This window comes from Rattus norvegicus, chromosome 18 (assembly GCF_021556685.1).
Source record: "Rattus norvegicus strain SHRSP/BbbUtx chromosome 18, alternate assembly SHRSP_T2T, whole genome shotgun sequence".
Taxonomy (NCBI): Eukaryota; Metazoa; Chordata; class Mammalia; order Rodentia; family Muridae; genus Rattus; species Rattus norvegicus.
The window spans coordinates 27,339,169-27,363,736 of NC_141551.1; the positions used below are offsets into that span (position 1 = coordinate 27,339,169).

Genomic DNA, 24,568 nt, shown 5'->3' on the forward strand with positions numbered 1-24,568 from the left:
GTTTGTTTGGACTGGAGAAGGGAGGCGGCGGGCAAAGCGCACGTCGAGCGGGGGAGCGGCGCTGCCTGTGGAGATCCGCGGAGGCCGACAGGATTCGTTGGCTACCGTCCCCGCTGCCGTGCACTGGGTGAGGGGTCCCGTCAGACGGACCGTCGTGAGGGTGTGGCGAACCCGGTGGTCGAGAGGCCGCACTCCGAGAAGGCCGAAGGGATTAAAAGGGTCGCCTAGGCTGTGGGCCTTCGAGCCGGGTTTGACCTCGGTTGTTCTGGCCCATTTCCGCCGATTTTGAGGGATGAGCTCGGGCAGGCTACATCTATCTCCGAAATGGCCGTCGCTCATTTTTCTCATTTCATTATGATTTCGATTGCACAGTCAGCCTTCTATCCGGGTCTTTTGTGGCGCGCGAGTGTTGCCGGGATAGCACTTTCTTGCGTTCCTCAGTCAGTCCTTTTTTTTTTACCCTGTTCGGTGCCTTTTCCCCTGCTCCCCGTTTCCCCCCGGCCTCCCCTTTGCCACTTGGGCAACAAAGCTCATTGTTTCTACTCACTATGCGCCTGCGCGTCGCCACGCGCAGGCCCTACTGCTGCGCCTGCGCGTTTCTGCGGATGCTGGGTTTAGGGAGAAAAGGGACTGGCAGGCTGGCGGTGTCCCTGGGGAGCACTCTGTAACGGTCGAACGGCTTGTATCTTTTTCAACCTCTTCCATTTCTTCAACATCCCTACCCCTTTATTTTAAGCTTTATCACGTCCTTCAGATAGGGCCGTTGTTTGGGGGCGCTGGGAACACACAAGGCTTTAGCTAGATAAACTTAAAAGACCCGTTCAATTTTTACGATTTGATACTGGTCCTTTTACCTTTCGTTAATATGTGCTTATTCACCACCACTACCACCTCAGTGAAAGGAAAGAGTAGGATAGTAGGGCTTGTGTTGAGGTTAATTTTTAAAAAGGTGCTGAAGCAGCCTGCTGTAATTTTCTAAATCTGTCTAAAAGATTTGGCAGCCCCAAACCCTTGAACGAAGTTGGTTTTCTGTTTGCTGACAGCCTTTGACTCTTATTTCAGTGAACGTTCATTTGTGTATGCTGGCTGAGAGTTTCTTGTATCAAGGTAGCACGTTTTTCACACGTTTCTTTTAGCAGTGGATAGGTGTTGATTCATTTAGTAGCGTCTGAAATTTCAGCTGTGGATTGTTCCAACTAGATAAGTCTATGCAAGGACTTTAATGAGTTCCAGTACCTATTCTGTGGTTCTGGTTTGTTAATGACGGGATATTGAGAACAGTCTCTGTGTTAGTGGTCTTGAACAAAACAATTCTCACAAATATGTATCCCAAAGATAGGTAACTTTCAAAAAAAATTATACCCTATTTATCTGTTTCTTTAGGGGATGGGGGGAATGGCGATTCACTGTAATGGTTAAAGGCTGTGCATATTGGTCCTTGAGAACTCAAACCGAGGTAGGTAATTTCTATCCTCTTTGGGACAGAGTAAGTTTATACCAGGTTTTCCCTCCAGTAAACAGTAACTCTTATTCAGGCTTATCCCGTTATAACCCTAGATAGTGTTGCCTCCATTTTAATGGAAATTATACGATGTCCACTGTTAGCAATTTTAATGGGTATTGTGGACGATTGAAGGAGTATTTAATAACCTTTTGGACTTTTCACATCTTTTTATAGTTTATAAAGTATTTTCATATAGCATCGTGTGAAATGGAACAGGTTTATTTTTACCTATTTTAAGTTGAGAAAAGGGATTGGAGAGATGGCTCAGTGGTTAAGAGCACTGACTGCTCTTCCAGAGGTCCTGAGTTCAAATCCCAGCAACCACATGGTGGCTCACAACCATCTGTAATGAGATCTGATGCCGTCTTCTGGTGTATCTAAAGATAGCTATAACATTTATATATAATAAATAAATCTTTAAAGTTGAGAAAACAGGAACATGTTAGGCATTGTTCAAAGTACTTTTATAAATATTAATTAAACTGTGTGGTGGCTGAATTCTGGGAAACTCAGCACTCCTGTGGCTGTTAAAGGGCCTAATGTGGTAGCAAACACCTTTGATCCCAGTACTCAAAAGGCAGAAGCTTCAAGGCCAACCATAGCTACATAGTGAGATCCTGGGGTGGAGGATACTTGAAATATGGCAGGCTCAACTAAAGGACTAAAAGAGTAAATTCTAATTAATTACTTTAATTGGTGCCATTGTACATGGTCAGCTGCCTGAAGGGTTTGAATTAACTCTCTTAATTTTAGTACCTGGTTGCATAAATTAGTGTAGTGTTTCTGATATAGTTGAGCTTTTGATTAAACTGGAGAATTAACATTTTTACCAGTTCACTTTTATAAAGGAGATTAGTGTTATAAACATTAGGGTTATAATTTTTGTTTTGTTGTAGTGCAAAACTAACATTTCCAGCCCTTTGGGGCAAAGTCCTGATAAATTAACCAGACTGCCTACTTCTTTGCTTCCTAAGTAGCTAGGAATTCTAGAGTCTGCCACCACACTGGCAAGTCCTAGCCTTTAATTAGGATTTTTCTGTAACATTGTTGGACTTGTACAGGCATAGGACATGTGGTTTTTAACTTGTATCTTCCTGTAGAGGATTAATTGTTCTAAATGGTTAACTGAGTTTGATTAGATCAAGTTTATAATCCTAGCATTTAGAAAGTTGAGGCTAAGTAAGCACCAGTGCTACATTGCTGTAATCCCAGCACTCGGGAGGTAGAGGCAGAAGCTGTAGGGAAAACACTCACACAGATAAAATTAAGTAATCTTTAAAAAAAAAAAAAAGGTGTATACGTGCGTGCTCTTGTGCGTGCATGTGCACACCTGCTGCAAAGATGAGGGGGTGGAGTAGGAACCAGGGATGATGGTTGTAAGCTACCATGTGGGTGCTAAGGACTGAACTCTACAAGTACTCTCAGCTGCTAGCCACCTCTTCGGCCCTAGGTACTTAAAAAATTACCCATTTTACATGTGAGGAAGGTGAGACTCCGTTTCAATAACTTATTACACAGCTAATAAGAACAAAGCAGACTGATGATGAAACAGCATTTGTGGCTGCTGGTTTTGTTTTTTTGTTTTGTTTTGTTTTTTTGTTTTGTTTTGTTTTGTTTTTTCTTCTTTCTTTCTTTTTTTCTGGAGCTGAGGACGGAACCCAGGGCCTTGCGCTTGCTAGGCAAGCGCTCTACCACTGAGCTAAATCCTCAACCCTGCTGCTGCTGTTTTAATCTTATGAGCCAGGCTTAGTATATAACCCCAGCTAACCTGGATCTGCCTCTTGACTGCTAGAATCAAAGGCGTGCTCTAACACTGTCTGCCTAGCTTGTAGCTACTCCCACTTGCTTGCTTGCTTCCCCCCACCCCCTTTGGAAAATAAGTCTTGGCTATATACATAGTAGTATGAACTTTTTAAAGATTATTTTATGTATGTGTATATTTATCTTATGTGTACAACTACGCTGTCTTCATTGGATCCATTACACATGGTTATGGTTGCTGGGAATTGAACTCAGAACCTCTGGAAAAGTAGCCAGTGCTCTTAACTTTTGAGCCATCTCCAGCCCCCAACCCATACCGAACCTTTTAAACTCCAGATTCTCTCATTTCAGTCTCCCTAAAGTTACAGGTTAAGGTTACAGGTGTGCTTCACTGTGTCTGGCTCTTAGAATGTTCTTGTAATTATCTTGTGTCAAACATTATGACAGAAATTTAATGCTTCCCCAAAACTTCTGTGTGGAAAAGACTAATGAAAATATTTTTCTCTTGTGAATCTTATTTTGTTTTTGAGACAAGGTCTCATTTCATATTCCAGGCTGGCCTAGAACTTAATATGTAGTCTGGTATGGCCTCAAACTCAGGGTTTTTCTACCTCAACCCCTTGAGTGCTAGAATTACAGGTAGGCATCACCATGCCTGATAGAATATTTGTTTTTATTTAACTCCTGAAGAAACTGGTAGACTAATAGATAGAGTGCATGTGGGAGGGGGTAATATAAAGAGTGCAGTGCCAAGGAGTAACAGAAGACAAATTAATACCTTTCAGTGCAAATAAACAAAAGAAACAGAAGATAACTCTATTAGAATTTTAATGACAATTCTTAAGAGATGAAAGTAGTGGAGAAAGACAATTAACCCATATTTTAATGGTTTTAATGGCACTGTAAAAGGATACTGTTGGGGGTTGGGGATTTAGCTCAGTGGTAGAGCGCTTGGTAGGCCCTGGGTTCGGTCCCCAGCTCCGAAAAAAAGAAAAGGAGAAAAAAAGAAGGATACTGTTGGAAAACAATGTGTGAGGAATTTCAGGTCTGAGCAGAGTTCATTCATAATTGTGACAGTAAGCTCCTAAATTGAAGTGGTTGGCTGATTTCTAAGCAATATTAATTGGAAAATATGAATCTAACAAAGGCTAGAAAAATTTATAAATCTGGAGCTGGAGAGATGGCTTATCGATTAAGAGCACTGTCTACTCTTCCAGAGGTCCTGAGTTCAATTCCCAGCAACCACATGGTGTCTCACAGCATCTGTAATGGGATCTGATGCCCTACTCTGGTGTGTCTCAAAAGAGTGGCAGTGTACGCACATACATAAAATAAATAAAAACCTTATATAAATCTGAGTTTTAAAACCTAGCCATCTTCTCTTCCCTTACCTTACTCATATAACATGGGAATAAGTTCTCTAAATCCCTAGTCAACCCCCACCCCTATTTTGGGGGACTTGGTTACTTGTTTTGTGGTGCTGGGAATTTAGAGCCCAGCAAATAGCAAACACTCTAACACTGTGTTATATTACCAATCCAATGGACCTCCTTTTATCTCTTTCTTTTTTTTTTTCTTTTTTCCTTTTTTAATAGAATTGGTAGCTTTTTAACCTTATGCAGAATAGCCTTGAACTCATGCTATATCTGATCTTACTGCTTCAGCCTCTTTTTTTTTTTTTTTTTTTTTTTGGTTCTTTTTTTTTTCGGAGCTGGGGACCGAACCCAGGGCCTTGCGCTTCCTAGGCAAGCGCTCTACCACTGAGCTAAATCCCCAACCCCCTGCTTCAGCCTCTTGACAGGCTTGAGGTACTTACTATGCCTCGCTATTTGTTCAATATTCACAAGAGGGAAAAATTAATTTCCTGCAACAATGAAGCCGGAAATAATTCAATGTATATTATTGACTAGAAACATAAAAGTCTGAAAATTTGGTTCAGACTAAAGTTCCTACTCAAATATTAATGTAGGAGACATTCTCGAACATGTAATTGTTTGGAAATGTGTAAGTTCAGGCAACCTTTAGAAATAAATACTCTTAAATTTGAAGTAGAACAGGGAACTAGAGAGGTAGAATTCTGGCTGCTCTTCACCAGGGTACCTGGTAGGAGTTCTAGAACCACATCATGGCTCACAACCATAACTTCAATACCTCTTCTGCGGGCACCAGACATATGTATGATGCACAGACATACCCTGGAGCAAAACACACACACACACACACACACACACACACACACACACACACACATATAAAATGAAAAGAAAATCAAAAACACTCTACTTTCCAGGAGCCTGCCCTGCATCATCTTCTTTTTAGAAGTTCAGCTTCCTGTGGACTAGGAATGGATCCTGATTGCTGTTGGCAGTAATGATCCAGCATCTTCTGTAGAAAGTGCTGCTCTTCCTTGCTCCAAAGGCTGTGAGTTGTTGCCAGGATTATGTCTCCAAAGAGGCATGCAGCAAACTAAAAGTGTAGTTTATTGTGGTTCTTAGCCTACATTTAAATAGAACAACATACAAACATCAGAGGTTTGTGTGTGTGTATCTGTGACCCATTTCCTGTGAATGGCAGTAAACTCATGTAAATTAAATTAATAGTAAAATTCAAATCTGTCAAATTAAGAGAAGATATATAAGAAACAAGGATGAAAGTGAAGCATGGTGAAGCTTGTGAGCTCAGCAAGGAGGTCTTTAGTTCACAGGCAGCCTAATGTACAAAGACTTAAGGCCTGGAAGTAGATAGCTTGTAAAGTTTTGGAGCACTCATTGGTTTGTAGAGGGCCTGAGTTTGGCTCCCAACTATCTTATCTCCAATTTAAGGGATCTATGCCCTTTTCTGACCTCCACCAGCTCTAAAGGAGCTAGCAAGGGCTGTAGGTCAGTGGAAGAGTGCTTAGTTAGCATAAACGAGATCTTCATTTTCATTCCCCAGTATGCAAATCAAGAAAAATAATGGTGAACAATGAACCTAGTAAAATAAAGACGGTAATATGAATTGTTAAGTAGACAAAAGTTTGTTTCAAAGATACATTCTAACTTGGGCACTCAGAGAACTGACCCTGCCACTGGTCTGCCCTGAGGTGCAGTCTGTACTCCCACCCCAAACCCTTCTCCATCTTGGGCAGATGGGAAAAGTAATCCTGCCTCTTCCTTGGATGAGCTGTCTGGGCCAGTGCTGGAGAGCTTCGGGCTGACCAACTCAGCTAACATCCAGGCCCAGATCCAGGGCTTTGAGTTAGGGAATTTCATCTACCCCATCTATGAACTGCTAGAGCTGGTCCTGCAGATCCAAAGCTGCAGGATTTCCACAGAGCAACAAGATACAGGAGAGGACTTCTTTTGAGGATTTCAGTATTGATAGTGTAGCAGAAACCTGAGGCCTCAAACCAGACCACTGACGACTGTGGACATTTGCAAGTAGACGAAAGGATGGATGGATGGGTGTGTGTGTGTGTGTGTGTGTGTGTGTGTGTGTGTGTGTGTGTGTGTGTGTGTGTGTGAGAGAGAGAGAGAGAGAGAGAGAGAGAGAGAGAGAGAGAGAGACGCTACAGCTTCTACAATATGGTTTGTTTTCTCTGCATGCATTTGTGCACTCAGGTGTGTGTTTCTCTTGGGGGGAGGTTACAAGAGCAGAGGTTGGATACAGAGTAACGGGGAGATGAGTGGGACTGGGGTGCATGATGTGAAAAAATTCAGAATAAGAAATTAAAAAAAAAAAAGAAACGAGGGGCTGGAGAGATGGCTTCAGTTAATAGGATGTACAGCTCTTGCAGGCCACCAGAGTTCAGTTCTCAGCACTCATTAGGTGACTCACAATTCCCATAAACTCCAGATCCCAAGTGGTACAGTGCACTTTTCTAGCCTCTGTAGGCACCTGCACTTACACATACACCTAGTGAAAATACAAGAAAAAATAATGTATGCTAGATGGTTGTGGTAACAAAGGCCTACAGCCTCAGTATTCAGGAGGCTAAGGCAGGAGGATCTTGAGATGAAGGATAGCCTCGGTTATATAGAGACCCTATCTCATTCCTCCACTCTTCAACAAAGAATTGAGTACATGCTTGGTAGTACATAATTTACCTGGCTTGTGTTCAGATGCCCTGAGTGTAATCCCCAACACAAATATAAGGAAAACAGTTAAACACACAAGAAAATAAACATCATGGGGAAAATATTTAATGGAATCTAAAAAGGTAAGAAAATTAGACATGGAATTAGGATGGAAAATATAAAACAAAACATCGGTCATCAAAAAGTTTATAGGGGCTGGGGATTTAGCTCAGTGGTAGAGCGCTTACCTAGGAAGCGCAAGGCCCGGGGTTCGGTCCCCAGCTCCGAAAAAAAGAACCAAAAAAAAAAAAAAAGTTTATAAAGGGGGGAAAAAGACAACTGAGCAGTGAGTGCAAACTCCTTTAATCCCCATCACTTGAGAGGTGGAGGCAGGTGGATCTCTGAGAGCATGGAGTTTCAAGATAGCCAGGACCAATAACTCACAAAAGAAACCTATTACCTGTCACTCTTTTTTTTTTTTTTTTGGTTCTTTTTTTTCCCCCGGAGCTGGGGACCGAACCCAGGGCCTTGCGCTTCCTAGGCAAGCGCTCTACCACTGAGCTAAATCCTCAACCCCCTACCTGTCACTCTTAACCTTTTGACTCTCACCAGACAGTCAAATACTCTTTTTCCCCCTTAGATTTTGTTTCCAGACTGGGTTTCTCAGTGTAGCACTGGCTGTCTTAGAACTTGCTTTGTAATTTGTTTGGGGGGAGATTCAAAACAGGCTTTTTCTTTGTGGTCCTCATTGTCCTGGAACTCAGTATGTAAACCAGGCTGGGTTGGAGCTCACAGAAACTGGCCTGCCTTTACCTCCTGGGTGCTGGGATTAAAGGTGCGGGCCATCCCAGACCATGTCTTTTGTTTTTATTTTTAAATTTTGTATGTCTTGTGTGTAGGTAGGTATTCTGCCCATAAATATGCCTGTGACATTGTATATGTGCAGTGTCCAGGAAGTCAGAAGAGAGGGCATCTGGTTCCCTGGGACTGGAGTTGCTCTGTGAGTGCTCAAACTAAAAAGACTTCAGTGCTCTTAGCCACTGAGCCATATGGCCAACCCCACCCTAGTTTTTGTTTTTGTTTTTAAATGAGATCTCACCAGGATATGGGGTTTCCGACTAGCCTGGACTGGCTGATGAGCCCCAGGGATTCACCACCTCAATGCTGGCATGACAGTACATGCCACCATGCTCAGCTTTTTATTTGGGTGCTGGGAATGGAGAGTCCTCGTGCTCTCAGGACAAGCACCTGGCCGGGTTTTTGGTTTGGTTTTAGGATTTTATTTGAGTCAGGCTCTTAATGTATAATAACTATGGCTGGTCTGGCACTTGCTGTGTAGCCCAGGCTGGCTTTGAACTTAAAGTTGCCTCTTGACTAAGCTTCCCTAGTGTTGAAATTATTATTTTTGTTAGTTTTCAGAAATGTCTTCCTCAGTAGCCTAGGCTGACCCCAAACTGCTGCTTCACTTGGGCTTTTTCCCTCCAGGATTTGAGGTGTGCAGCACTATCCTTGTCCTATGTATGTCACCGCTCTAGAGGTGGGACCTGGGAGGATGGAGCCAATAAAAGAGGCCAACTCAACTCTCAGGCAGCAGCCAACTTTATTTGGACCTCAAGACAAGCTCAGAACCAACGAGGTTAAGAAAGCTCACCCGAGTCAAGTTCTCATGAGTTCTAGCTGCATACAGTCACAAGAACAAGCCACACACTGCATAAGTGTTTCTCCAGAATCATATAAAGGATAGTTTAAACATTGAACTGAATAATGGCAGCAAACAATAATGAATAATCTGAAGTAAATTCACTATCTTACACCTGGGTAGAGCATGAAACTATTTTCCAAGAACAATTCCAAGTTTTAAAGAAACTTGAAGTCACAGGCACTCAGAATTCTCATCAGACTCCATACCTGGGCCATGTTCCAGCATATGTAGGCATACACTTTAATTTCGTAAGTATATACCTAGGATAGAATGGCTGGGTCAAATGATAGCCTTTGTTTAAACTACTAAGGGTCTGCCATAATGGTTTATAAAGCAGTTGGTGGCATATTACTTTCTCACGTCAATGAGGGTCCTGGTTTCTCTACTTACTTTTGACTTATAGCTCTCCTCAGGAGTGTGGTCTGGTGTCTTATTGTGACTTTGGTTTGTATTTCTCTAATGGATGTTAGATTTAATTAAACACTGCTTATAGGTCTTTTTTTTTTTTTTTAATACAAGAATTGTGTAGCTCTGATAGGCCTGTACCCAGCAGAGGAAATCTCTCTCATTTTTATTTATTTATTTATTTGTTTGTTTGTTTGTTTATTTATTTTTTGGTTCTTTTTTTCAGAGCTGGGGACTGAACCCAGGGCCTTGCGCTTCCTAGGCAAGCGCTCTACCACTGAGCTAAATCCCCAACCCCCTCTCTCGTTTTTATAAGCCATCTGTGTGTCATACATATCTGTCTTTCTTCAAATCCTTTGCCTGTTTTTATTTGATAGGGGTTAAAATATATTTTGATGAAATGTCCATCTGTCACCACCCAGCCACCCACCCCTGCCAAAACAGGGTTACTTAGCCCTGGCTGTCCTGGAACTCACTGTAGACCAGGGTGACCTCAATCTACCAGCCTCTGCCTTCCAAGTGCTGGAATTAAAGGTGTGTGCCACTGCCTGAATGCTGTTTCCTCCTCGTGCTCCACCATTGACTATCCCCTCCCAGGCCTCAAATTCCCTACAGAGCTGAGGATGGTTTTGAAATTTTGATCTCCTACCTTAACCTCTCCAGTGCTGGGATTGATTATAAATGTGTGACACCGTGTCTATGTGACATGTTCTCATGTTGGAGTCTTTGTTGCAGCTTCGGGATCATGTGATATCCTTATGAAAGTCCATGTGTGCTTTTTCTTTTCTTTCTTTTTTTTTTTTTTTAAGATTTATTTATTTATTATATACAAGTACACTGTAGCTGTCTTCAGACACACCAGAAGAGGGCATTAGATCTCATTACAGATGGTTGTGAGCCACCATGTGGTTGCTGGGAATTGAACTCAGGACCTCTGGAAGAGCAGTCAGTGCTCTTAACCGCTGAGCCATCTCTCCAGCCCCCTGTGTGTGCTTTTTCTAATCCAAGCATCTTTCTTTCTTTCCTTCTTTCTTTCTTTCTTTTTTAAGATTTATTTATTATATAAGTACACTGGAGCTGTATCAGACACACCAGAAGAGGGCATCAGATCCCATTACAGATGGTTGTGAGCCACCATGTGGGTGCTGGGAATTGAACTCAGGACCTTTGGAAGAGCAATCAGTGCTCTTAACCACTGAGCCATCTCTCTCCCCAAGCATCTTTCCTGTATCCGTTTTCAAATGTGGATGTCTTTGTATTTTCTACTCAGTGAACAGTGTATTTCATGAGGTTGCTGTAGATTCACAGCACCTCTTTTCATAGTCTTTTGGTATATGGAGGTAAATACTTTTTCTAGATTTTTCCTTGGGACTGAGTCTCACTGTGTCTTCCCTCAGTAGCCTGGAGCTGCTATATAGACCAAACTGGCCTCCAAGTCACAGAAATCCACCTGCCTCTACCTCCTGAGAGCTAGGAGTAAAGGTATGTGCCACCCACCTTACTGGGCTAGAACTCTTGATTTGGTAAACTTATGGCAAACCTAATCTGTACCTACAAGAAAGCCTACAGCATGGTCAGCCTGTCTCTGTTCCATATCCTTTGAATTACTAAGCCGCTCTCATAATTGTTTTCGTTAAAGACAACACCAATTAAATTTTGCCCATTTTTAAATTGGCTTAACTTTTTCTTTTTCTTTTTTTTTTCCCCCCTGAGACAGGGTTTCTCTGTGTAGCCCTGACTGTCCTGAAACACTCTGTAGATCAGGCTGGCCTCAAACTCTGAAATCCAGCTGTCTCTGCCTCCCAAGTGCTGGGACTAAAGACCTCAATGTGCCCCCACATCTGGCACATTTTTTGCAATTTCAAACTTAACTAGTAAAGTAGTAAAGAATCTGAAATTCCATGTTTTAAATTTAGCCTCAAATTCAAATCTTCCTGACTCTTCATTTAGAGTGCTGGAATTAACCAGCCTGGCTAGCCTGGTTTTTATAGGTAATTGTTGTGTTTAGTTATTTGCTCGTGAGTAGATTGTGAGAAACTATCAAATATGAACAAATGACAATTGTTGTCTTTGGAATAAAGGAGCTACTAACATACAATAAGCCCTAAGCATGTTAGTAAGTGTGCTTATAATGTACATAATACCTACCTTTTCTAGTCTCAGCTAAAGTCAGACAACTAGTGTTTATTTGCTGACAGTAAACTTAGTGATTACTTTAAGCTTTATTTATTACACTTTCTAAGGTGTATCACAGCGTAAATCACACTGTGTGAATGGAGGTCAGAGGATAACCAGGACAGTCAAAGACAAAAGAATCATCAAGATTCCATAAGCCATTCTGACCTGAAGTATATACAGTGATACTACCTCAGCTAAATGGAAAACAACCCAGTCTGGAAAGTTGTCCTCTGATCTCCACATACACGTGCCTGCACTCAAACAAAACAAAACTTTTTTTTCTCTTTGTAACCCTGACTGTCCTGAAACTCTATAGACCAGGCTAGCTTCAAATTCAGAGATCTGTCTGCTGCTGCCTCTCAAGTACTGGGATTAAAAGCATGCACCACTTCCTCCACACTTTCAAACACCTTTAATCCCAAAACTTGGAGGCAGAGGCAAGTAGATCTCTTAAATTTGAGGATAGCCTGGTCTACATAGTTCCAGGGCTGCCAGAGCTACATAGTGATACTGTGTCTCAAACCAAAAATGAAATTATTTTTAGTGTGGGAGCAAGGAAGATGGATTAGGGCTTGTGCCCACAACCTTACCATCTGAGTTTGACTCCCTATAGTACGAAGAGAGCACCAACTCTACTCGTCTTCTAGTTTCCACACACATCCATGACAAATGCATAGGTCTATATCTCAAACCTAACATATGTCATACTTCTTTTTGTTGAGACAGAGTCACACTGTGTTGCACTGAGTTCAAACTCTATATGTAGGCCAGGCTAGCCCAGAACTCACAGATATCCATCCTCCTGCCTCTGCTTCTGAGTACTGACACAAAAAGCCTTTTTAAACAAGTAGGTGGCACCAGACCTCTAGCTCACATACATATCCATGTCCTCACACAAACACTAAAAATGTCCTACATCTGTACCTCAAGCCTAGCCCTCAGCTATCAAAGTCATTTTGGGAAAAAGAAAGATGCTTTCCAACTAATATAACATGTACCTCTGACACCTTGATGGGTAATAACAAGTGTGCTCACTAAGATTGTATTCTACTTTAAAGGTTAAAAACGACAACGAACACCAACCATGAAAGATCCAAGTCGCAGCAGTACTAGCCCAAGCATCATCAATGACGATGTGATTATTAACGGTCATTCTCATGAAGAGGATAATCCATTTGCAGAGTACATGTGGATGGAAAATGAAGAGGAATTCAACAGACAAGTTAGTTCTGTATACAGACATGTTTCTTTTCATAGCTTCATACCTCAGATGATGTGCTTGGCACTGAGCTGTGTGTCTAGTCCTTCATGCATACTAAGATTTATGTGCCACCACTCCTGTTTTATTGGTTAATTAGTGACAGGCTGAACTGCTCATTGAAATTACTTGGGCAGCTTGTATCCGGGTCCCACCCTAAAGATTGATTCAGAAGAATAGGGTGGAGCCTGGGAAACTGAAAAGAGCTTCCAGATAGTTTCAGTTTGGAAACCACTGTCTTAAACCTATCACATCTCTCACAACGCAAATCCAAAAATATTTAGATGGAATAGACAGACCACAGATGTCGTGGTGCAAGTGAACTGCTTTTCACTTTGATAGGTTGATAGATGTCACCTTTTATTCCCACAGTTCTGCTGTCTACTAGTAGAAAATCTGCTATCGTTTTCTCATTCCCAATCCTGATCATGGTTTCTGCAGTCAGTAGCAAGCTCAACTTCTCTGCTGCGGCCTGTAGCGGACATTCCAGAGTAAAACAGTTCAGTCTTGTTTCAGTGAGAGTCAGTTGAGGGTGGGATCTTTGGGGAGGGGAGGGGTATTAGATTAGAAAAGGTTGGTTGTGGGGTTGGGGATTTAGCTCAGTGGTAGAGCGCTTGCCTAGCAAGCGCAAGGCCCTGGATTCGGTCCTTAGCTCCGGAAAAGAAAAAAGGAAAAAAAAAGAAAAGGTTGGTTGGTTTTTTGTTTTTAAGGCAGGGCATCTCACCCTATAGCCTTGGCTGTCTAGAACTCATTGTATAGACGAGGCTGCCCTGGAATGAGTGGAGAGCCACTTACCAGTCTCTGCCTCTACCTCCCAAGTGGTAGAATTAAAGGCTGTACAGGTTCCTGCAGAGGTCAGTAGAGAGCATTGGGTCACCTAGAGCTGCAATTAGAGGCAATCGTGAGCTGCCCAGCCTGGGTATGGGAACCAGACTTAACGTCCTGTGCAAGAATAGCAAGTACTCTTAACCATTGAGTCCTTTCTTCAACCCCTTTAGGGTGGGTGTGGGGATGTTTCTTTGTTTTGCTTTGAGCATTGACCATGTCTCCTGTCATTAGTAAAAATTAGTAGAGGGGTTTTGAGCTGTTTTTAATCTCTACCTTTTAGAGATTTTCTTTAGTCCTTATGGAGGTTGGATTAAGGATTGGATATTTTAAAGCTTCATGGGTAATTCTGAAAAATCTCTGGAAGAGATCATTCCATTACTGTTTTCTTGTCACTCTCAATGGAAAAAAAACCTTCTGCAGAGACAAGTAAAGACTTGGAATAGCCCTAAACAGATGTTGCAAGGTCTTTAAGGTAGTTTGGGGCTTTTTTTTTTTCCCCCTGTAGTATAGAAGAAGAGAAGAAAGTTTGTAGCCTTTAAATTTTGGTGTTAGGAAGGCTTCCTGCATAGAAACGATCAATGAGTTACACTCCCAGCTCTGACATGGGGGGTTTGTGTGGATGTGAACTCCACTCATCTCAGCCTCCAAAGTACTGGAATTACAGTTGTGCCGGGCTGTTAAGAGAACAATGAGAGATAAACTCATCAAACTGTGTCACAGGCTGGCCTGGAACTTTGGTAGTCATTTTATCTTGTTCAAGTGTGGAGATGATAGTTGTAAACCACACAGCTAGGCACGTTATGGTTTGATTTGGTTCTATTCTGCTGAGGCAGAGTCTCACTGTGCAGCCATGGCTGGGCTCAAACCTAGATTCCTGCTTGCCTGCCTCCTGAGTTCTGGGATTAAAGGCATGTACAGCCATACCTGACCCCTTATATTATGATTTCGAATGGCATAGTTTAAGATATTTTAAGCCATATGCTATAGTTAACCCCTTTTGCTGTAAATCTAGATAGAAGAGGAGTTGTGGGAAGAAGAATTTATTGAACGCTGTTTCCAAGAAATGCTGGAAGAGGAAGAAGAACATGAATGGTTTATTCCAGCCCGAGATCTCCCACAAACTATGGACCAAATCCAAGACCAGTTTAATGACCTTGTTATCAGTGATGGCTCTTCTCTGGAAGATCTTGTGGTAAAACGTCCTTTGTCCTTTCTCACCTTCTGTTTAGACCCTACCTCATCTACCATAAGTGAAAAGTTCAGCTGCTCTCTATTTAAGAAGAGTTCCGAATCTCTTGTCCTTTGAAAATGCTTCCACTGTACTTGGAGGCAGGGTCCTCCCTTGCGTCTCATTTGTGATGAGAAGCTAACTTCTTGTTGCTGCTTTCAGCCTTGATGTTGCATTAAATTTAATGTTGCCCTTGGAATATTTAAGTGTCTTGGAGTTGTCTAGAAACTTACAGTGTTACCGTATGACTTAATCATGCATCATGATGAAAAAAAATTTTTTTTTAAGATGTATTTATTTATTATATATAAGTACACTGTAGCTGTCTTCAGATACACCAGAAGAGGGCATCGGATCTCTTTACAGATGGTTGTGAGCCACCATGTGGTTGCTGGGAATTGAACTCATGACCTCTGGAAGAGCAGTCGGGTGCTCTTAACTGCTGAGCCATCTCTCCAGCCCCATGATGAAAATTTTAATCTTTAATTTTAACCTAAACGTTTGGTAAAATTTGGAAATTTTTATCTGATAAAATTTCTAAGATCTCCTGATTGAGTTTCTTACAAGCTCTTGGCAGAAAAAGAATACAAATCTAAGTTCATATTCTTTCTTTTTTGTTGTTTTGTTTTTTCATTATTTTGTTTTTAATTTTCATGTGTGAGGACACTGTAGCTGTCTTCAGACACACCAAAAGAGGGCATCAGATTTCATTACAGATGGTTGTGAGCCACCATGTGGTTTCTGGAATTGAACTCCGGACGTCTGGAAGAGCAGTTCTTAACTGCTGAGCCGTCTCTCCAGGCCTAGGTTCATGTTCTTATTTCTCAGTCTTGTCACTGGTAATGTGCTTGCAACTAAGTTTTACATCATCACTAATATAGAATCTTAGGAGTCTTCTACTAAATTTAAAATTTTTTGTTTTGTTTTTTAATTTCATGAAGTGGGTGGGTGGTTGAAACAGTTTCACTTTAGTTCGAACCTGGAACTCAATGCGTAGCCCTGACGAGCCTCAAACATGAGCAGTTCTCATGCCCAAGACCTCCGAGACCTAGAGTTAGAAGCATACCTGCCACCATGCTCCACAAGTATTTGAAATGACAAGTTTTTTCTGGTTTTGGGTGTTCACCTTTTTGACCAAGGAAGTGATCTGGAGTCCTAGGCTCTAGAATTCCTCAGTTGCTTTCTGTTTATTGTGGATTAGTTTACCAAACTGTTCATTATAGTCACCTAACGGTGAATGCTCGGACTTTAAGCATCCCAGAGGGATGCAGTGCTCCTCATCAAGCTTTTGGAAAGCATTCTGCTGCAAAAGCACAATACAGAAAACACCAGAATCCACATTGTGGCGTGCCCTTTGCAGTAAATGACAGGAACTGAACTGAGTGGGTGTATGACCTGGGCTGTTAGAACATCTTTACCTATTGCTACTTCAGTCATTTCACACACTATTAATATATAGCTTGGACTTGCATAAATGTATAACACAGAAATTGAATTATTAAGATTACTTCATTTTTAGATTTTCCTACCTTCTAGAAGATTGTATATTTATTATTTTTTACAATTAAACCATGCTTGCTTTTTTTTTTTTTTTTTTCCTCTTTTTTTTTTTTTTTTTCCCCGGAGCTGGGGACCGAACCCAGGGCCTTGTGCTTGCTAGGCAAGCGCTCTACCACTGAGCTAAATCCCCAACCCCTTTTTTTTTCCTCTTAAGGGTTTTTATTTCTGTATATTTAATGTTGAAGGTCAAGCCCAGTTCTGGAACATTCTAAATAGACATCTTTATCACTGAGCTAGTCTGAAAGTATAGATTTATTTTCCCTGTGTGAAGGGAGAATACTTATCTAAACTTATCTAAATTATTGGTCCAGTATATTATTTAATACTGTTTTGGTCTTAAAATACATAGCATTGGAATTCAGGGGGTTTTGTTTGGTTTGTTTTTAACCCTATCTTCATGTCTACATGAAGCCCTAGAATCTCTCTGGGTTTCCTTTTTTTTCTCCAGCTCTTCCTCCTTGACATGCATGCTTAGGAAAGTGGAAGTAAGGAATCAGAGCAGTGCAAATACAGGTCTCCCGAGGACTTAGAGACTTGGGCTGTCACGAAAATGGAGTCAAAGAGAGGGTGATCTGTCCAGTCTTCCATGGGAATTTAGAATAGGGACAGCTGAGATCTCCAACTCAGGTCTTCTGTCTCCTGGGTAGTTTGTTTTCCTGATACACACCGTGCCTCCTATGGGAATCAGAAAACAGCAATTGTAGAAAGATAACCCCCAGTTTTCAGTGAAAACTGCAAATAAAATTCCCCAGCCAGCAGTGCTCCAGTTAATCAGACTGAGAACATGTATTTAACATGTTTGAAAGTCTTTTCAGAGCATTGAGCACACTTGAAAAAGACACCTATAGTTTATATGAAGTTAGTGGGTTTCTTGTTATACTAAATGTCACGTCCTACTTAGAAGTTGATATAATAGGACACAGAGGCCAGTGATATTGGGCCAGCCAGATGACATTCTTTCTCTTCTCTGCCATGAGTTTGGGGTTAGATAGGACTTTAGAGTCCAATCTTTTGTATTTTTCTGGGAGATAATTAAAGGTCTAGACCGAATACTTCTGAGAATTTGCAGTCGTGAGTCATGTGTAATGAACTTGCTTTTTTTTTTTTTTTTTTTTTTTTTTTTAATATTTTCCAGGTGAAGAGCAATCTGAATCCCAATGCAAAGGAGTTTGTTCCTGGGGTGAAGTACTGACATGTCTGAGCAGCCGGCCGCTTTGGGTGGATGTAGCACAGTTTCCACACTGGGAAGGCAGTGTTAGAAGACTCCATTGTAAAAGCTCTCTCTCGTCACTGTGTTACACTTACGCATTGCCAAAGTTTTTGTTAGTCTTGCATGCTTAATAAAAGTGCTGAGACTGTTACTAAGTAAGAAGCTGTCACACAGTTACTGAAAGTAGAATTGGCCGCATGGCTTGATGTAAAGACAGCAGGAAGAAGCACCAGTCGATTGTGACAAAGAACCAAATTAAATCACCTCCAAATCTCACTGAATTGTCTGTCTTTGAGGCTAAACTGGTCCCTTAGGATTAGTTGACACTTTTTAATGTCTACACGTTGTAAAAAAAATAAGTAAATAAGTAAGTTTAAATTAAGTTCTGATTGTTAAACAGATTTCTCAGTTGCATTTGTCCATCAAAAATAACCTTTTCTGGAGAAAATCTGTTAACTTTTAAAGTAATTTCACAAGAATGTCTTTGCCTGAGGTTACAAGGTGGTGGTCAGATGGGATGTAGTCTGTCTGATTTTTGCCTGGTGTATTATCATGTTAGGAATGCTGCGTTCTCCTAGTGTTAAGCTTGAGGAAATACAATTGGAGGCTTGCGTCTTCTGAAGATTGATTGCATCATACCATCCGTGTGAAGTCTAACCAGGACCCACACCAACCCATAACCCAATTGAAGCACTCAAGAGACAGTGGCGTGACTTTGGTGCTCTTCCCTGCTTTGTTAATAACCATCATGACTATAGTCTGCAGCACACGTTTTCTTTTAACAAAGCTAGAACAGTTTTGGCTTCTTAAACTTCATATTTGAGTAGGTTAAGCTGCCATACGTGTTCAGTGTGAATAGTGTTTAAGTTGAAAATATTGTAAAAAAATTATATTTTTTCAAAAATATTTAAAAAAATAAATGATAGTAGAACTGAGCTGGTGCTTGTGTCATTGGTGCAGACTCCAGCGTTGGTGCTCACCTAGTGTGGGCAGTGGTCCGCCCTGTGCGGGAGGTGAGGATGTGCTCCAGTCCACAGTAGCCATGCAGGTGTCTGCCAGTGTTTGACTTGTCCTTGCCCAAACCTGCATTGTCAGCAGTCTTAGCCATGGTATAAAGTTAGGATTGGGCTGGGGATGTCGGTTAGTGACAGAGCACTTGTTTACTATGTGCAGCAGCATAGATTTTTCTTGATATTATACAGCTAAAGACGAAAACAGACCAGGGGGTCCTTTATTGTTTTTGAGACAGTATATTGTTACATAGCCAAGGCCAGCTTAGAACTTAGGGTCCTCTTACCTCAAGTTTCTGGGTGCCAGGGTTACCTCGCTCTTTTGTATGGTTATTTCTGGCTCATTCTTTCAGAAAGCTTTTTATTTTGTTTTGTTTTTTGTTCATGGTGCTAGCGGTTGAATTTAGGAGTTACTTTATGTATGCTAAACAACCAATGTTTGCGGGTTGTCCACATCCAGTGAGGGTCTTTTGTTTGTTTTGTCTCGTTTTTCCAGGACAGGATTTTTCTATGTACGTCTGACTGTCCTGGCTGACCTTGATTGCCTGTCTGCCTTCACTGGGATTACGCCACCATGTGCAGCTACTGAAGAGTTTACTTTATAGAAAGTTACCTTAAACTAATAGAGAAGGGCTTTGATTTCTTACTCTTTTTTTTTTTTTCTTAATTAGATGAGTGACTAATGTCTGCAGGTATGTCTGTGAATACCTTTCAAAACTGGTAGCAAGAGAGGCCAGAACAGGACACCAGAACCCCTAAGGATTGTATTTATAGACAATTGTGAGCTGCCATGTAGGTGCCAGGAATTGAACCATGGTCCTCTGGAAGAGCAGCCTCCTCTTGTTGGTCCTTGGTTTGGTTTGATTTGATTTGGTTTTGTTATTCAAAACAAGGTCTCCATAGTACTGGCTGCCCTGGAGCTCACTGTGTAGGGCAGGCTGGCTCCACTTCCCAGAAATGTACCTGCCTCTGCCTCCAAAGTCCTGGGATTAAATGTGTGCCACTACACCTGACTGCAGGCAAGGTTTCAAGAAAAAGACAGGCATGCTTGACACTTGTTTTGGGAGTGGGGTGGGCATAACACATTCAGTCCCTTTGTTCTGTAACTGCTCAGAATCAAATGTACAAGGAGCATCACTCAGGCTTTGATCTCATGCCTCCTGCCTGGCTCCTTACAGCAGGCATTGTGTGGTTAAGCCACCACTGCAATGTCTGTTTGAGGGGGAAAATATTTGAATTAACTAGAGCCAGGTGTCTGCATTCTAGACAAAAGTAGGATTCAGAACTGTACCCACGTGTTTTGAAGCTCTAAAGATAAAATGATCAACCTCTTACAGGCTTATGTTAGCAGGTTTCTGGTAACTGAATTGTAAGTGATTTTAATTTTATGACCTCTAATTAATTTTATGAACCGATTAACATATGTGGAAGGATCTCTCCTGTTTGCAGTATTTTCAACCTTTCCAATCTCAAACATGTTACTTAGGTATGGTAATGATAATACCTGCACTCGAAGGGCTGGAAAAATAGCTCAGTGGATAAGAGCTCTGGCAAAGGACCCAGGTTTGATTTTCTAGTACCCACATGGTGGTTCACAACCACCCTTAACTCCAGCTCCAGAGGATCCTATACTTGCTTCTGCCCTCCATAGGCACCAGACAAGCACACGGTGTGCACCGATGCACACAAAGTGCATACTTGTTAACGCCTTCAATTTGAGAGGGGCTATGAATGGAAGGAGCATGCATCGGTGGAAGGTGAGCCAATCGTACTGACTAGTACTGTACTTGAGAGGACCCAGGGGGTTGGGGATTTAGCTCAGTGGTAGAGTGCTTGCCTAGCAAGCGCAAGGCCCTGGGTTCGGTCCCCAGCTTCCAAAAAAAAAAGAGAGAGAGGACCCAGGCTGGCAGTGACTACTCTTAGACTCTCTACTTGGTCTAGATGCTGCCTGTATCTGGTAGGATTGATCAGCGTACTTGTGACCATCAGTGTCTCACAACACTTGGAAATTTCTTTTCTCACTACAATATGGCTAAGGAATTCTACCTAGATCCACATAGAACTTTTACCCAACCTACTTTCCCCTTGAAGAAACTTGTAACAGATTACAGAAATGAAAGTTTGATTTGATTTTTTTGCTTGTTTAAACAGATGTTTGATTATTCAGCCCCCCACAAGAACCATAGCACATCCTACCTTTCATAGAGGTAGTTTCAGACCTTGGTACACACAGACCCAGTTTCTGTGTTGTCTGGAGCGTCTTCTAGAACTGCAGGCTGATTTTCTGTCTTAGAGAATCCTCTGAAGACTGGGCAGATGGGGATGTATCTAAAAAAGGTGGTCCTTTTTACCATGCCCATCCCGAACGGGAAATCGTAGCTCTTGAGACTGGCCAGCGTCTCACTGTTGGCGTGTGCCCCGGCTTTCCACTGTATCAGACCTCTTTCCTCTGGGCTCCCTGCAGGAGGACAGTGAGGTCATCCAGGAGGGTAACAACCCTCTGCTACCTTCCCTACACATAATCAGCCCTAAGGCATGTTTCTAGAATCCAGTGTGAGTTTGCCAGAATGGAGTCAAGGCAGTTTGTTCCCAGATGCCTTGCTTCCCAGAGCTCTGAGAAACCTTAGATGAATGCTGTGTAACTACACATCAGGTCTTGTGCTAAATAATTTCATTATTTCTGAACACTCCTGGGAGGGTGCATAGGCACAAAAATTTAAGGTAAAGAAACAAGCTAAGTCATTATATTGTCTGAATGTGGGACTAGTGTGTGGTTGGTTCATGGGACCCAAATAGTGTCCAAGTTGTACCTTAAAGTAAGGACATATTTTTAAATTTTTTTATCACATTTACTGTTTATCTAGAATTTGTGGAACCATGAGAGTGAGGAGGTCTTAGGATTAGCACAGGAAGTATTCTCTTGCTCCATTAGGCCCTGGGCATTGAACTCCGATCAGGTTCAGCAAATTCCCTGCTGAGTCAGCCCACCAGCCCGAGGACATAGACCTTGAAATCCTTTATCAGTGTTAGGATTCACTATTACGACTCTACGTTTGGGACATAAACCATATTTATATTATAGTAGGGATGAAAGCCAAGCTGAGCAAGAGATCTTCGACGAGGTAGGGCGTACCTATGGGAGAGGAGGGCTAGAGCTGATAAAGACCGAGATGGTTAACATAGGGGAGGAGTGAAGGCAGCCAGAGGTAAGAGTAGCCCAGAGTGCTGCAGTTGAGTGAGCTCGGCTAGGAGAGCAGGATGCATCAGGAGAGGCCGCCTGGACATGTTCCAACAGGACCAGGGGCAGGTGCCAGTCCCAATGTCTCTTGGCTCTACTCCCCTGCCCAAGGGTGAAAACCTGCCTAGCCTAGAGCACTAACAGGGTCCCAGGAAGGAGCCAGCTTCTCTACAACGACCCCAGCCTACTTACTGCAATTTGTTATTTAAACCCAGTTTTACTTCCCATGTTGTGGCCAGGATTCATCATAACCAACTGTCCTGCACATCCTCCTCTGTTTGATTCAGAGCCAAGCTGGTACATCCCAGCAGCTTGTCCTAAACTGCATTTGACTCTTCTCTGGGGTACGAGGCAGGGATAATGTCAACACTGAGCAGATATGGACACGTGAGTGAGAAGTCCAAACCAGTCTGAACTGCAGTGTCTCAAACGTGGTTGATGACTGCCCTCTTCACTGAGCTTTGCTCGTCCAGTTTCCCCAAGCCCATGTGCAAGGGCAGTGCGGTACAATGGCCCTTTCCGATTGGCAGTTTAGGGTTACCTTACGACTTTGTGGTCAGTTTGTGTTGCAGTTTCAACATTGGCTTAAGTCTAGCACTTAAGTCAGATATGGGCAAGTACTTCGTCAGGTCTGAGGATGACGTGAGACACTGTAGTCCTGACTCAGATCTGATGGCTGTCAGTTTTTAGAATATATTTACTGGGCATATGCATACTGAACTATCACATTTCCACAATCCTTGCAAAACAGAACAACAAAAAAGCGAACTTGGGCATCCATGGTTCGTTTTTTGGGGGGCTCTCCTATTCATGCAGTAGGCTGCCACCATTCTTGGTTTCTCCCGCAAACCAACGCTGCATTTTTACCTACCCAGCTCTGAAGATAAAGGTGTTCTCAGCCTAGTGGTGCTAAAGAGTTGGGAAGACAAGGACTACCAAGCCCAAAGAGAACTCTGATGATCTCATCCTTTTTAAGACCCTAGGTCATAGGTCGTACCTCAGTCTTTCCTCCAGCCAGTGGACACCACCATCCCATTTCCTCTGTGCACTGGCCTGCACAGCCTCAGGCCTGGCCACATGTCAGGAACCAAACCCTCGTGAGTATACACGACAGTATAGCCTGCCTCTGTGCTTCCCTCCCAGAGCTGACCCAGTACCTGGTACTGTGTTGTCCAGTATGAAAGCAAGACAGCCACCAACAAACATCTCTGTGGTCAGCAGCACAGTTAGGATCTGATCCACTTCAGGAACGCCTGTGGAGTAGGTCAAGGGGTTAGTGACCTTTTCTGGAAAGCAGAGCTCAGGGGACATTCCACCGTGGTCCACTGACTTATCTACTGTCATAGCCATGGAATATGACAAAGCCTGACCTCCAAGCCTGTCTGTATCCCTGTCTCCCACGCTGCTAGTTGTTAGCTTAGGACAAGTCGTTCAGCTTCTGTGAGCTCGTGTTCCTCTGGAAAACAGAGGTAATAATAGAATCTCGTGGAACTATTAGGAAAATTAAGTGAGCATAGCCAGCCTCTTGCTTATAATCCCAGCCTCATTGCTGGCACTAGGGAAGTACTGTGTCACTGAAGGGTCACTCTGAGATGGTAGAGAACGAAGGGTACCTGTGTTGATGGCACCTGGGTTGGAATCCAGGTAGTTGGGTAGCGTGAGGCCGAAGAACATGGAGAATCCCAATACAAAGAGGTTGCGGGAGGAGTTCATGTCCACAAACTGCAGATTGGACAGTCCCACAGCGGTGATCATACCTGCCACAGCAGAACTGCTAGAGGCTCAGCCTGGCTAGACCAGGTCCTGCCACTCCCCCTGGGGAGGCATCAGACACTCACCGAAAAGAGTGCAGAACATCCCTCCCAGGATGGGGTCCGGCAGTGAGGCGAAGAGAGCTGTGAATTTGCCAATGGCCCCCAGGATTAGCATGATACCTGCACCATACTGCACGACTCTTCGGCTGCCCACCTGCAGGAAGCCAGGGGCTGGCTAGGCCCAGAGGCAGGGCTAGGTCCAGGGGGCAGGGTACTAGGTGTGCAAACAGACTCCAGCATTAGGAGGGGGTAGGATAAAGGTGGGATGCCCTCAAAGAACAGGATGGGGCCAGGCCAAAACCAAGATGGCTTAGAAGAGGGCCTGCAACCCATGAACAGGGCTGTGCTGCCTCTGGCAAGTGGTGTGTGGCACCTTGGTAATCCCTAGGACCCCGATGTTGGGGCTGGAAGAGGTGGACCCGTTGCCTGTGCCCAGTAGCCCAGCGATGATGCAGCAGACGCCTTCAGTGAAAATCCCCCTGTAAAGAAATAGTGAGGGGCTGGGGATTTAGCTCAGTGGTAGAGCGCTTGCCTAGGAAGCGCAAGGCCCTGGGTTCGGTCCCCAGCTCCGAAAAAAAAGAAAAGAAAAAAAAAAAAAAAAAAGAAATGGTGAGTGGGGTGTCGACCCCACCCCTTCACCAGTCTATTGCCACCTTGGTCCCGCTACACCCTTTCTGAGGCTGTGCAGGCTGGAACCAGCTAGTGCCTGGAAACCAGGTGTCAGTACCGGTACTCAGTGGGCAGTGCTTACTCCCGTGAACGGTCTGAGCTTCATGAAGGTGATGAAGGCCCTGACCTCACAGCCCGGTTGGCCACT

The 24,568-nt window shown here is 43.0% G+C and overlaps 2 protein-coding genes across 41 annotated transcripts in view; one reads left to right on the plus strand and one right to left on the minus strand.

Annotated features, from left to right (window-relative positions):
- Window positions 1-18,624, plus strand: Paip2 (poly(A) binding protein interacting protein 2). Of its 37 annotated transcripts, none has more exons than XM_087593046.1 (7): window positions 1-127; window positions 1,384-1,456; window positions 9,805-9,961; window positions 10,825-10,909; window positions 12,664-12,827; window positions 14,704-14,883; window positions 17,615-18,624. In XM_087593046.1, exons 5-7 carry the CDS (start codon window positions 12,690-12,692, stop codon window positions 17,669-17,671), a joined length of 375 nt encoding a protein of 124 aa, XP_087449172.1. In that variant the 5' UTR covers window positions 1-127; window positions 1,384-1,456; window positions 9,805-9,961; window positions 10,825-10,909; window positions 12,664-12,689; the 3' UTR covers window positions 17,672-18,624.
- The window catches only part of Slc23a1 (solute carrier family 23 member 1), a 16,285-nt gene continuing 6,417 nt past the window's right edge, over window positions 14,701-24,568 (minus strand). For 2 of the 4 annotated variants that reach the window (XM_087593288.1, XM_087593290.1), the window contains exons 13-18: window positions 24,125-24,230; window positions 23,776-23,905; window positions 23,551-23,694; window positions 23,095-23,190; window positions 20,896-21,157; window positions 14,701-17,154 (exon numbers count right to left, since the gene is read on the minus strand). In XM_087593288.1, the coding sequence (XP_087449414.1) occupies window positions 20,913-21,157; window positions 23,095-23,190; window positions 23,551-23,694; window positions 23,776-23,905; window positions 24,125-24,230 (721 nt within the window). In that variant the 3' untranslated portion in view covers window positions 14,701-17,154; window positions 20,896-20,912. 4 annotated transcript variants of the gene reach the window in all.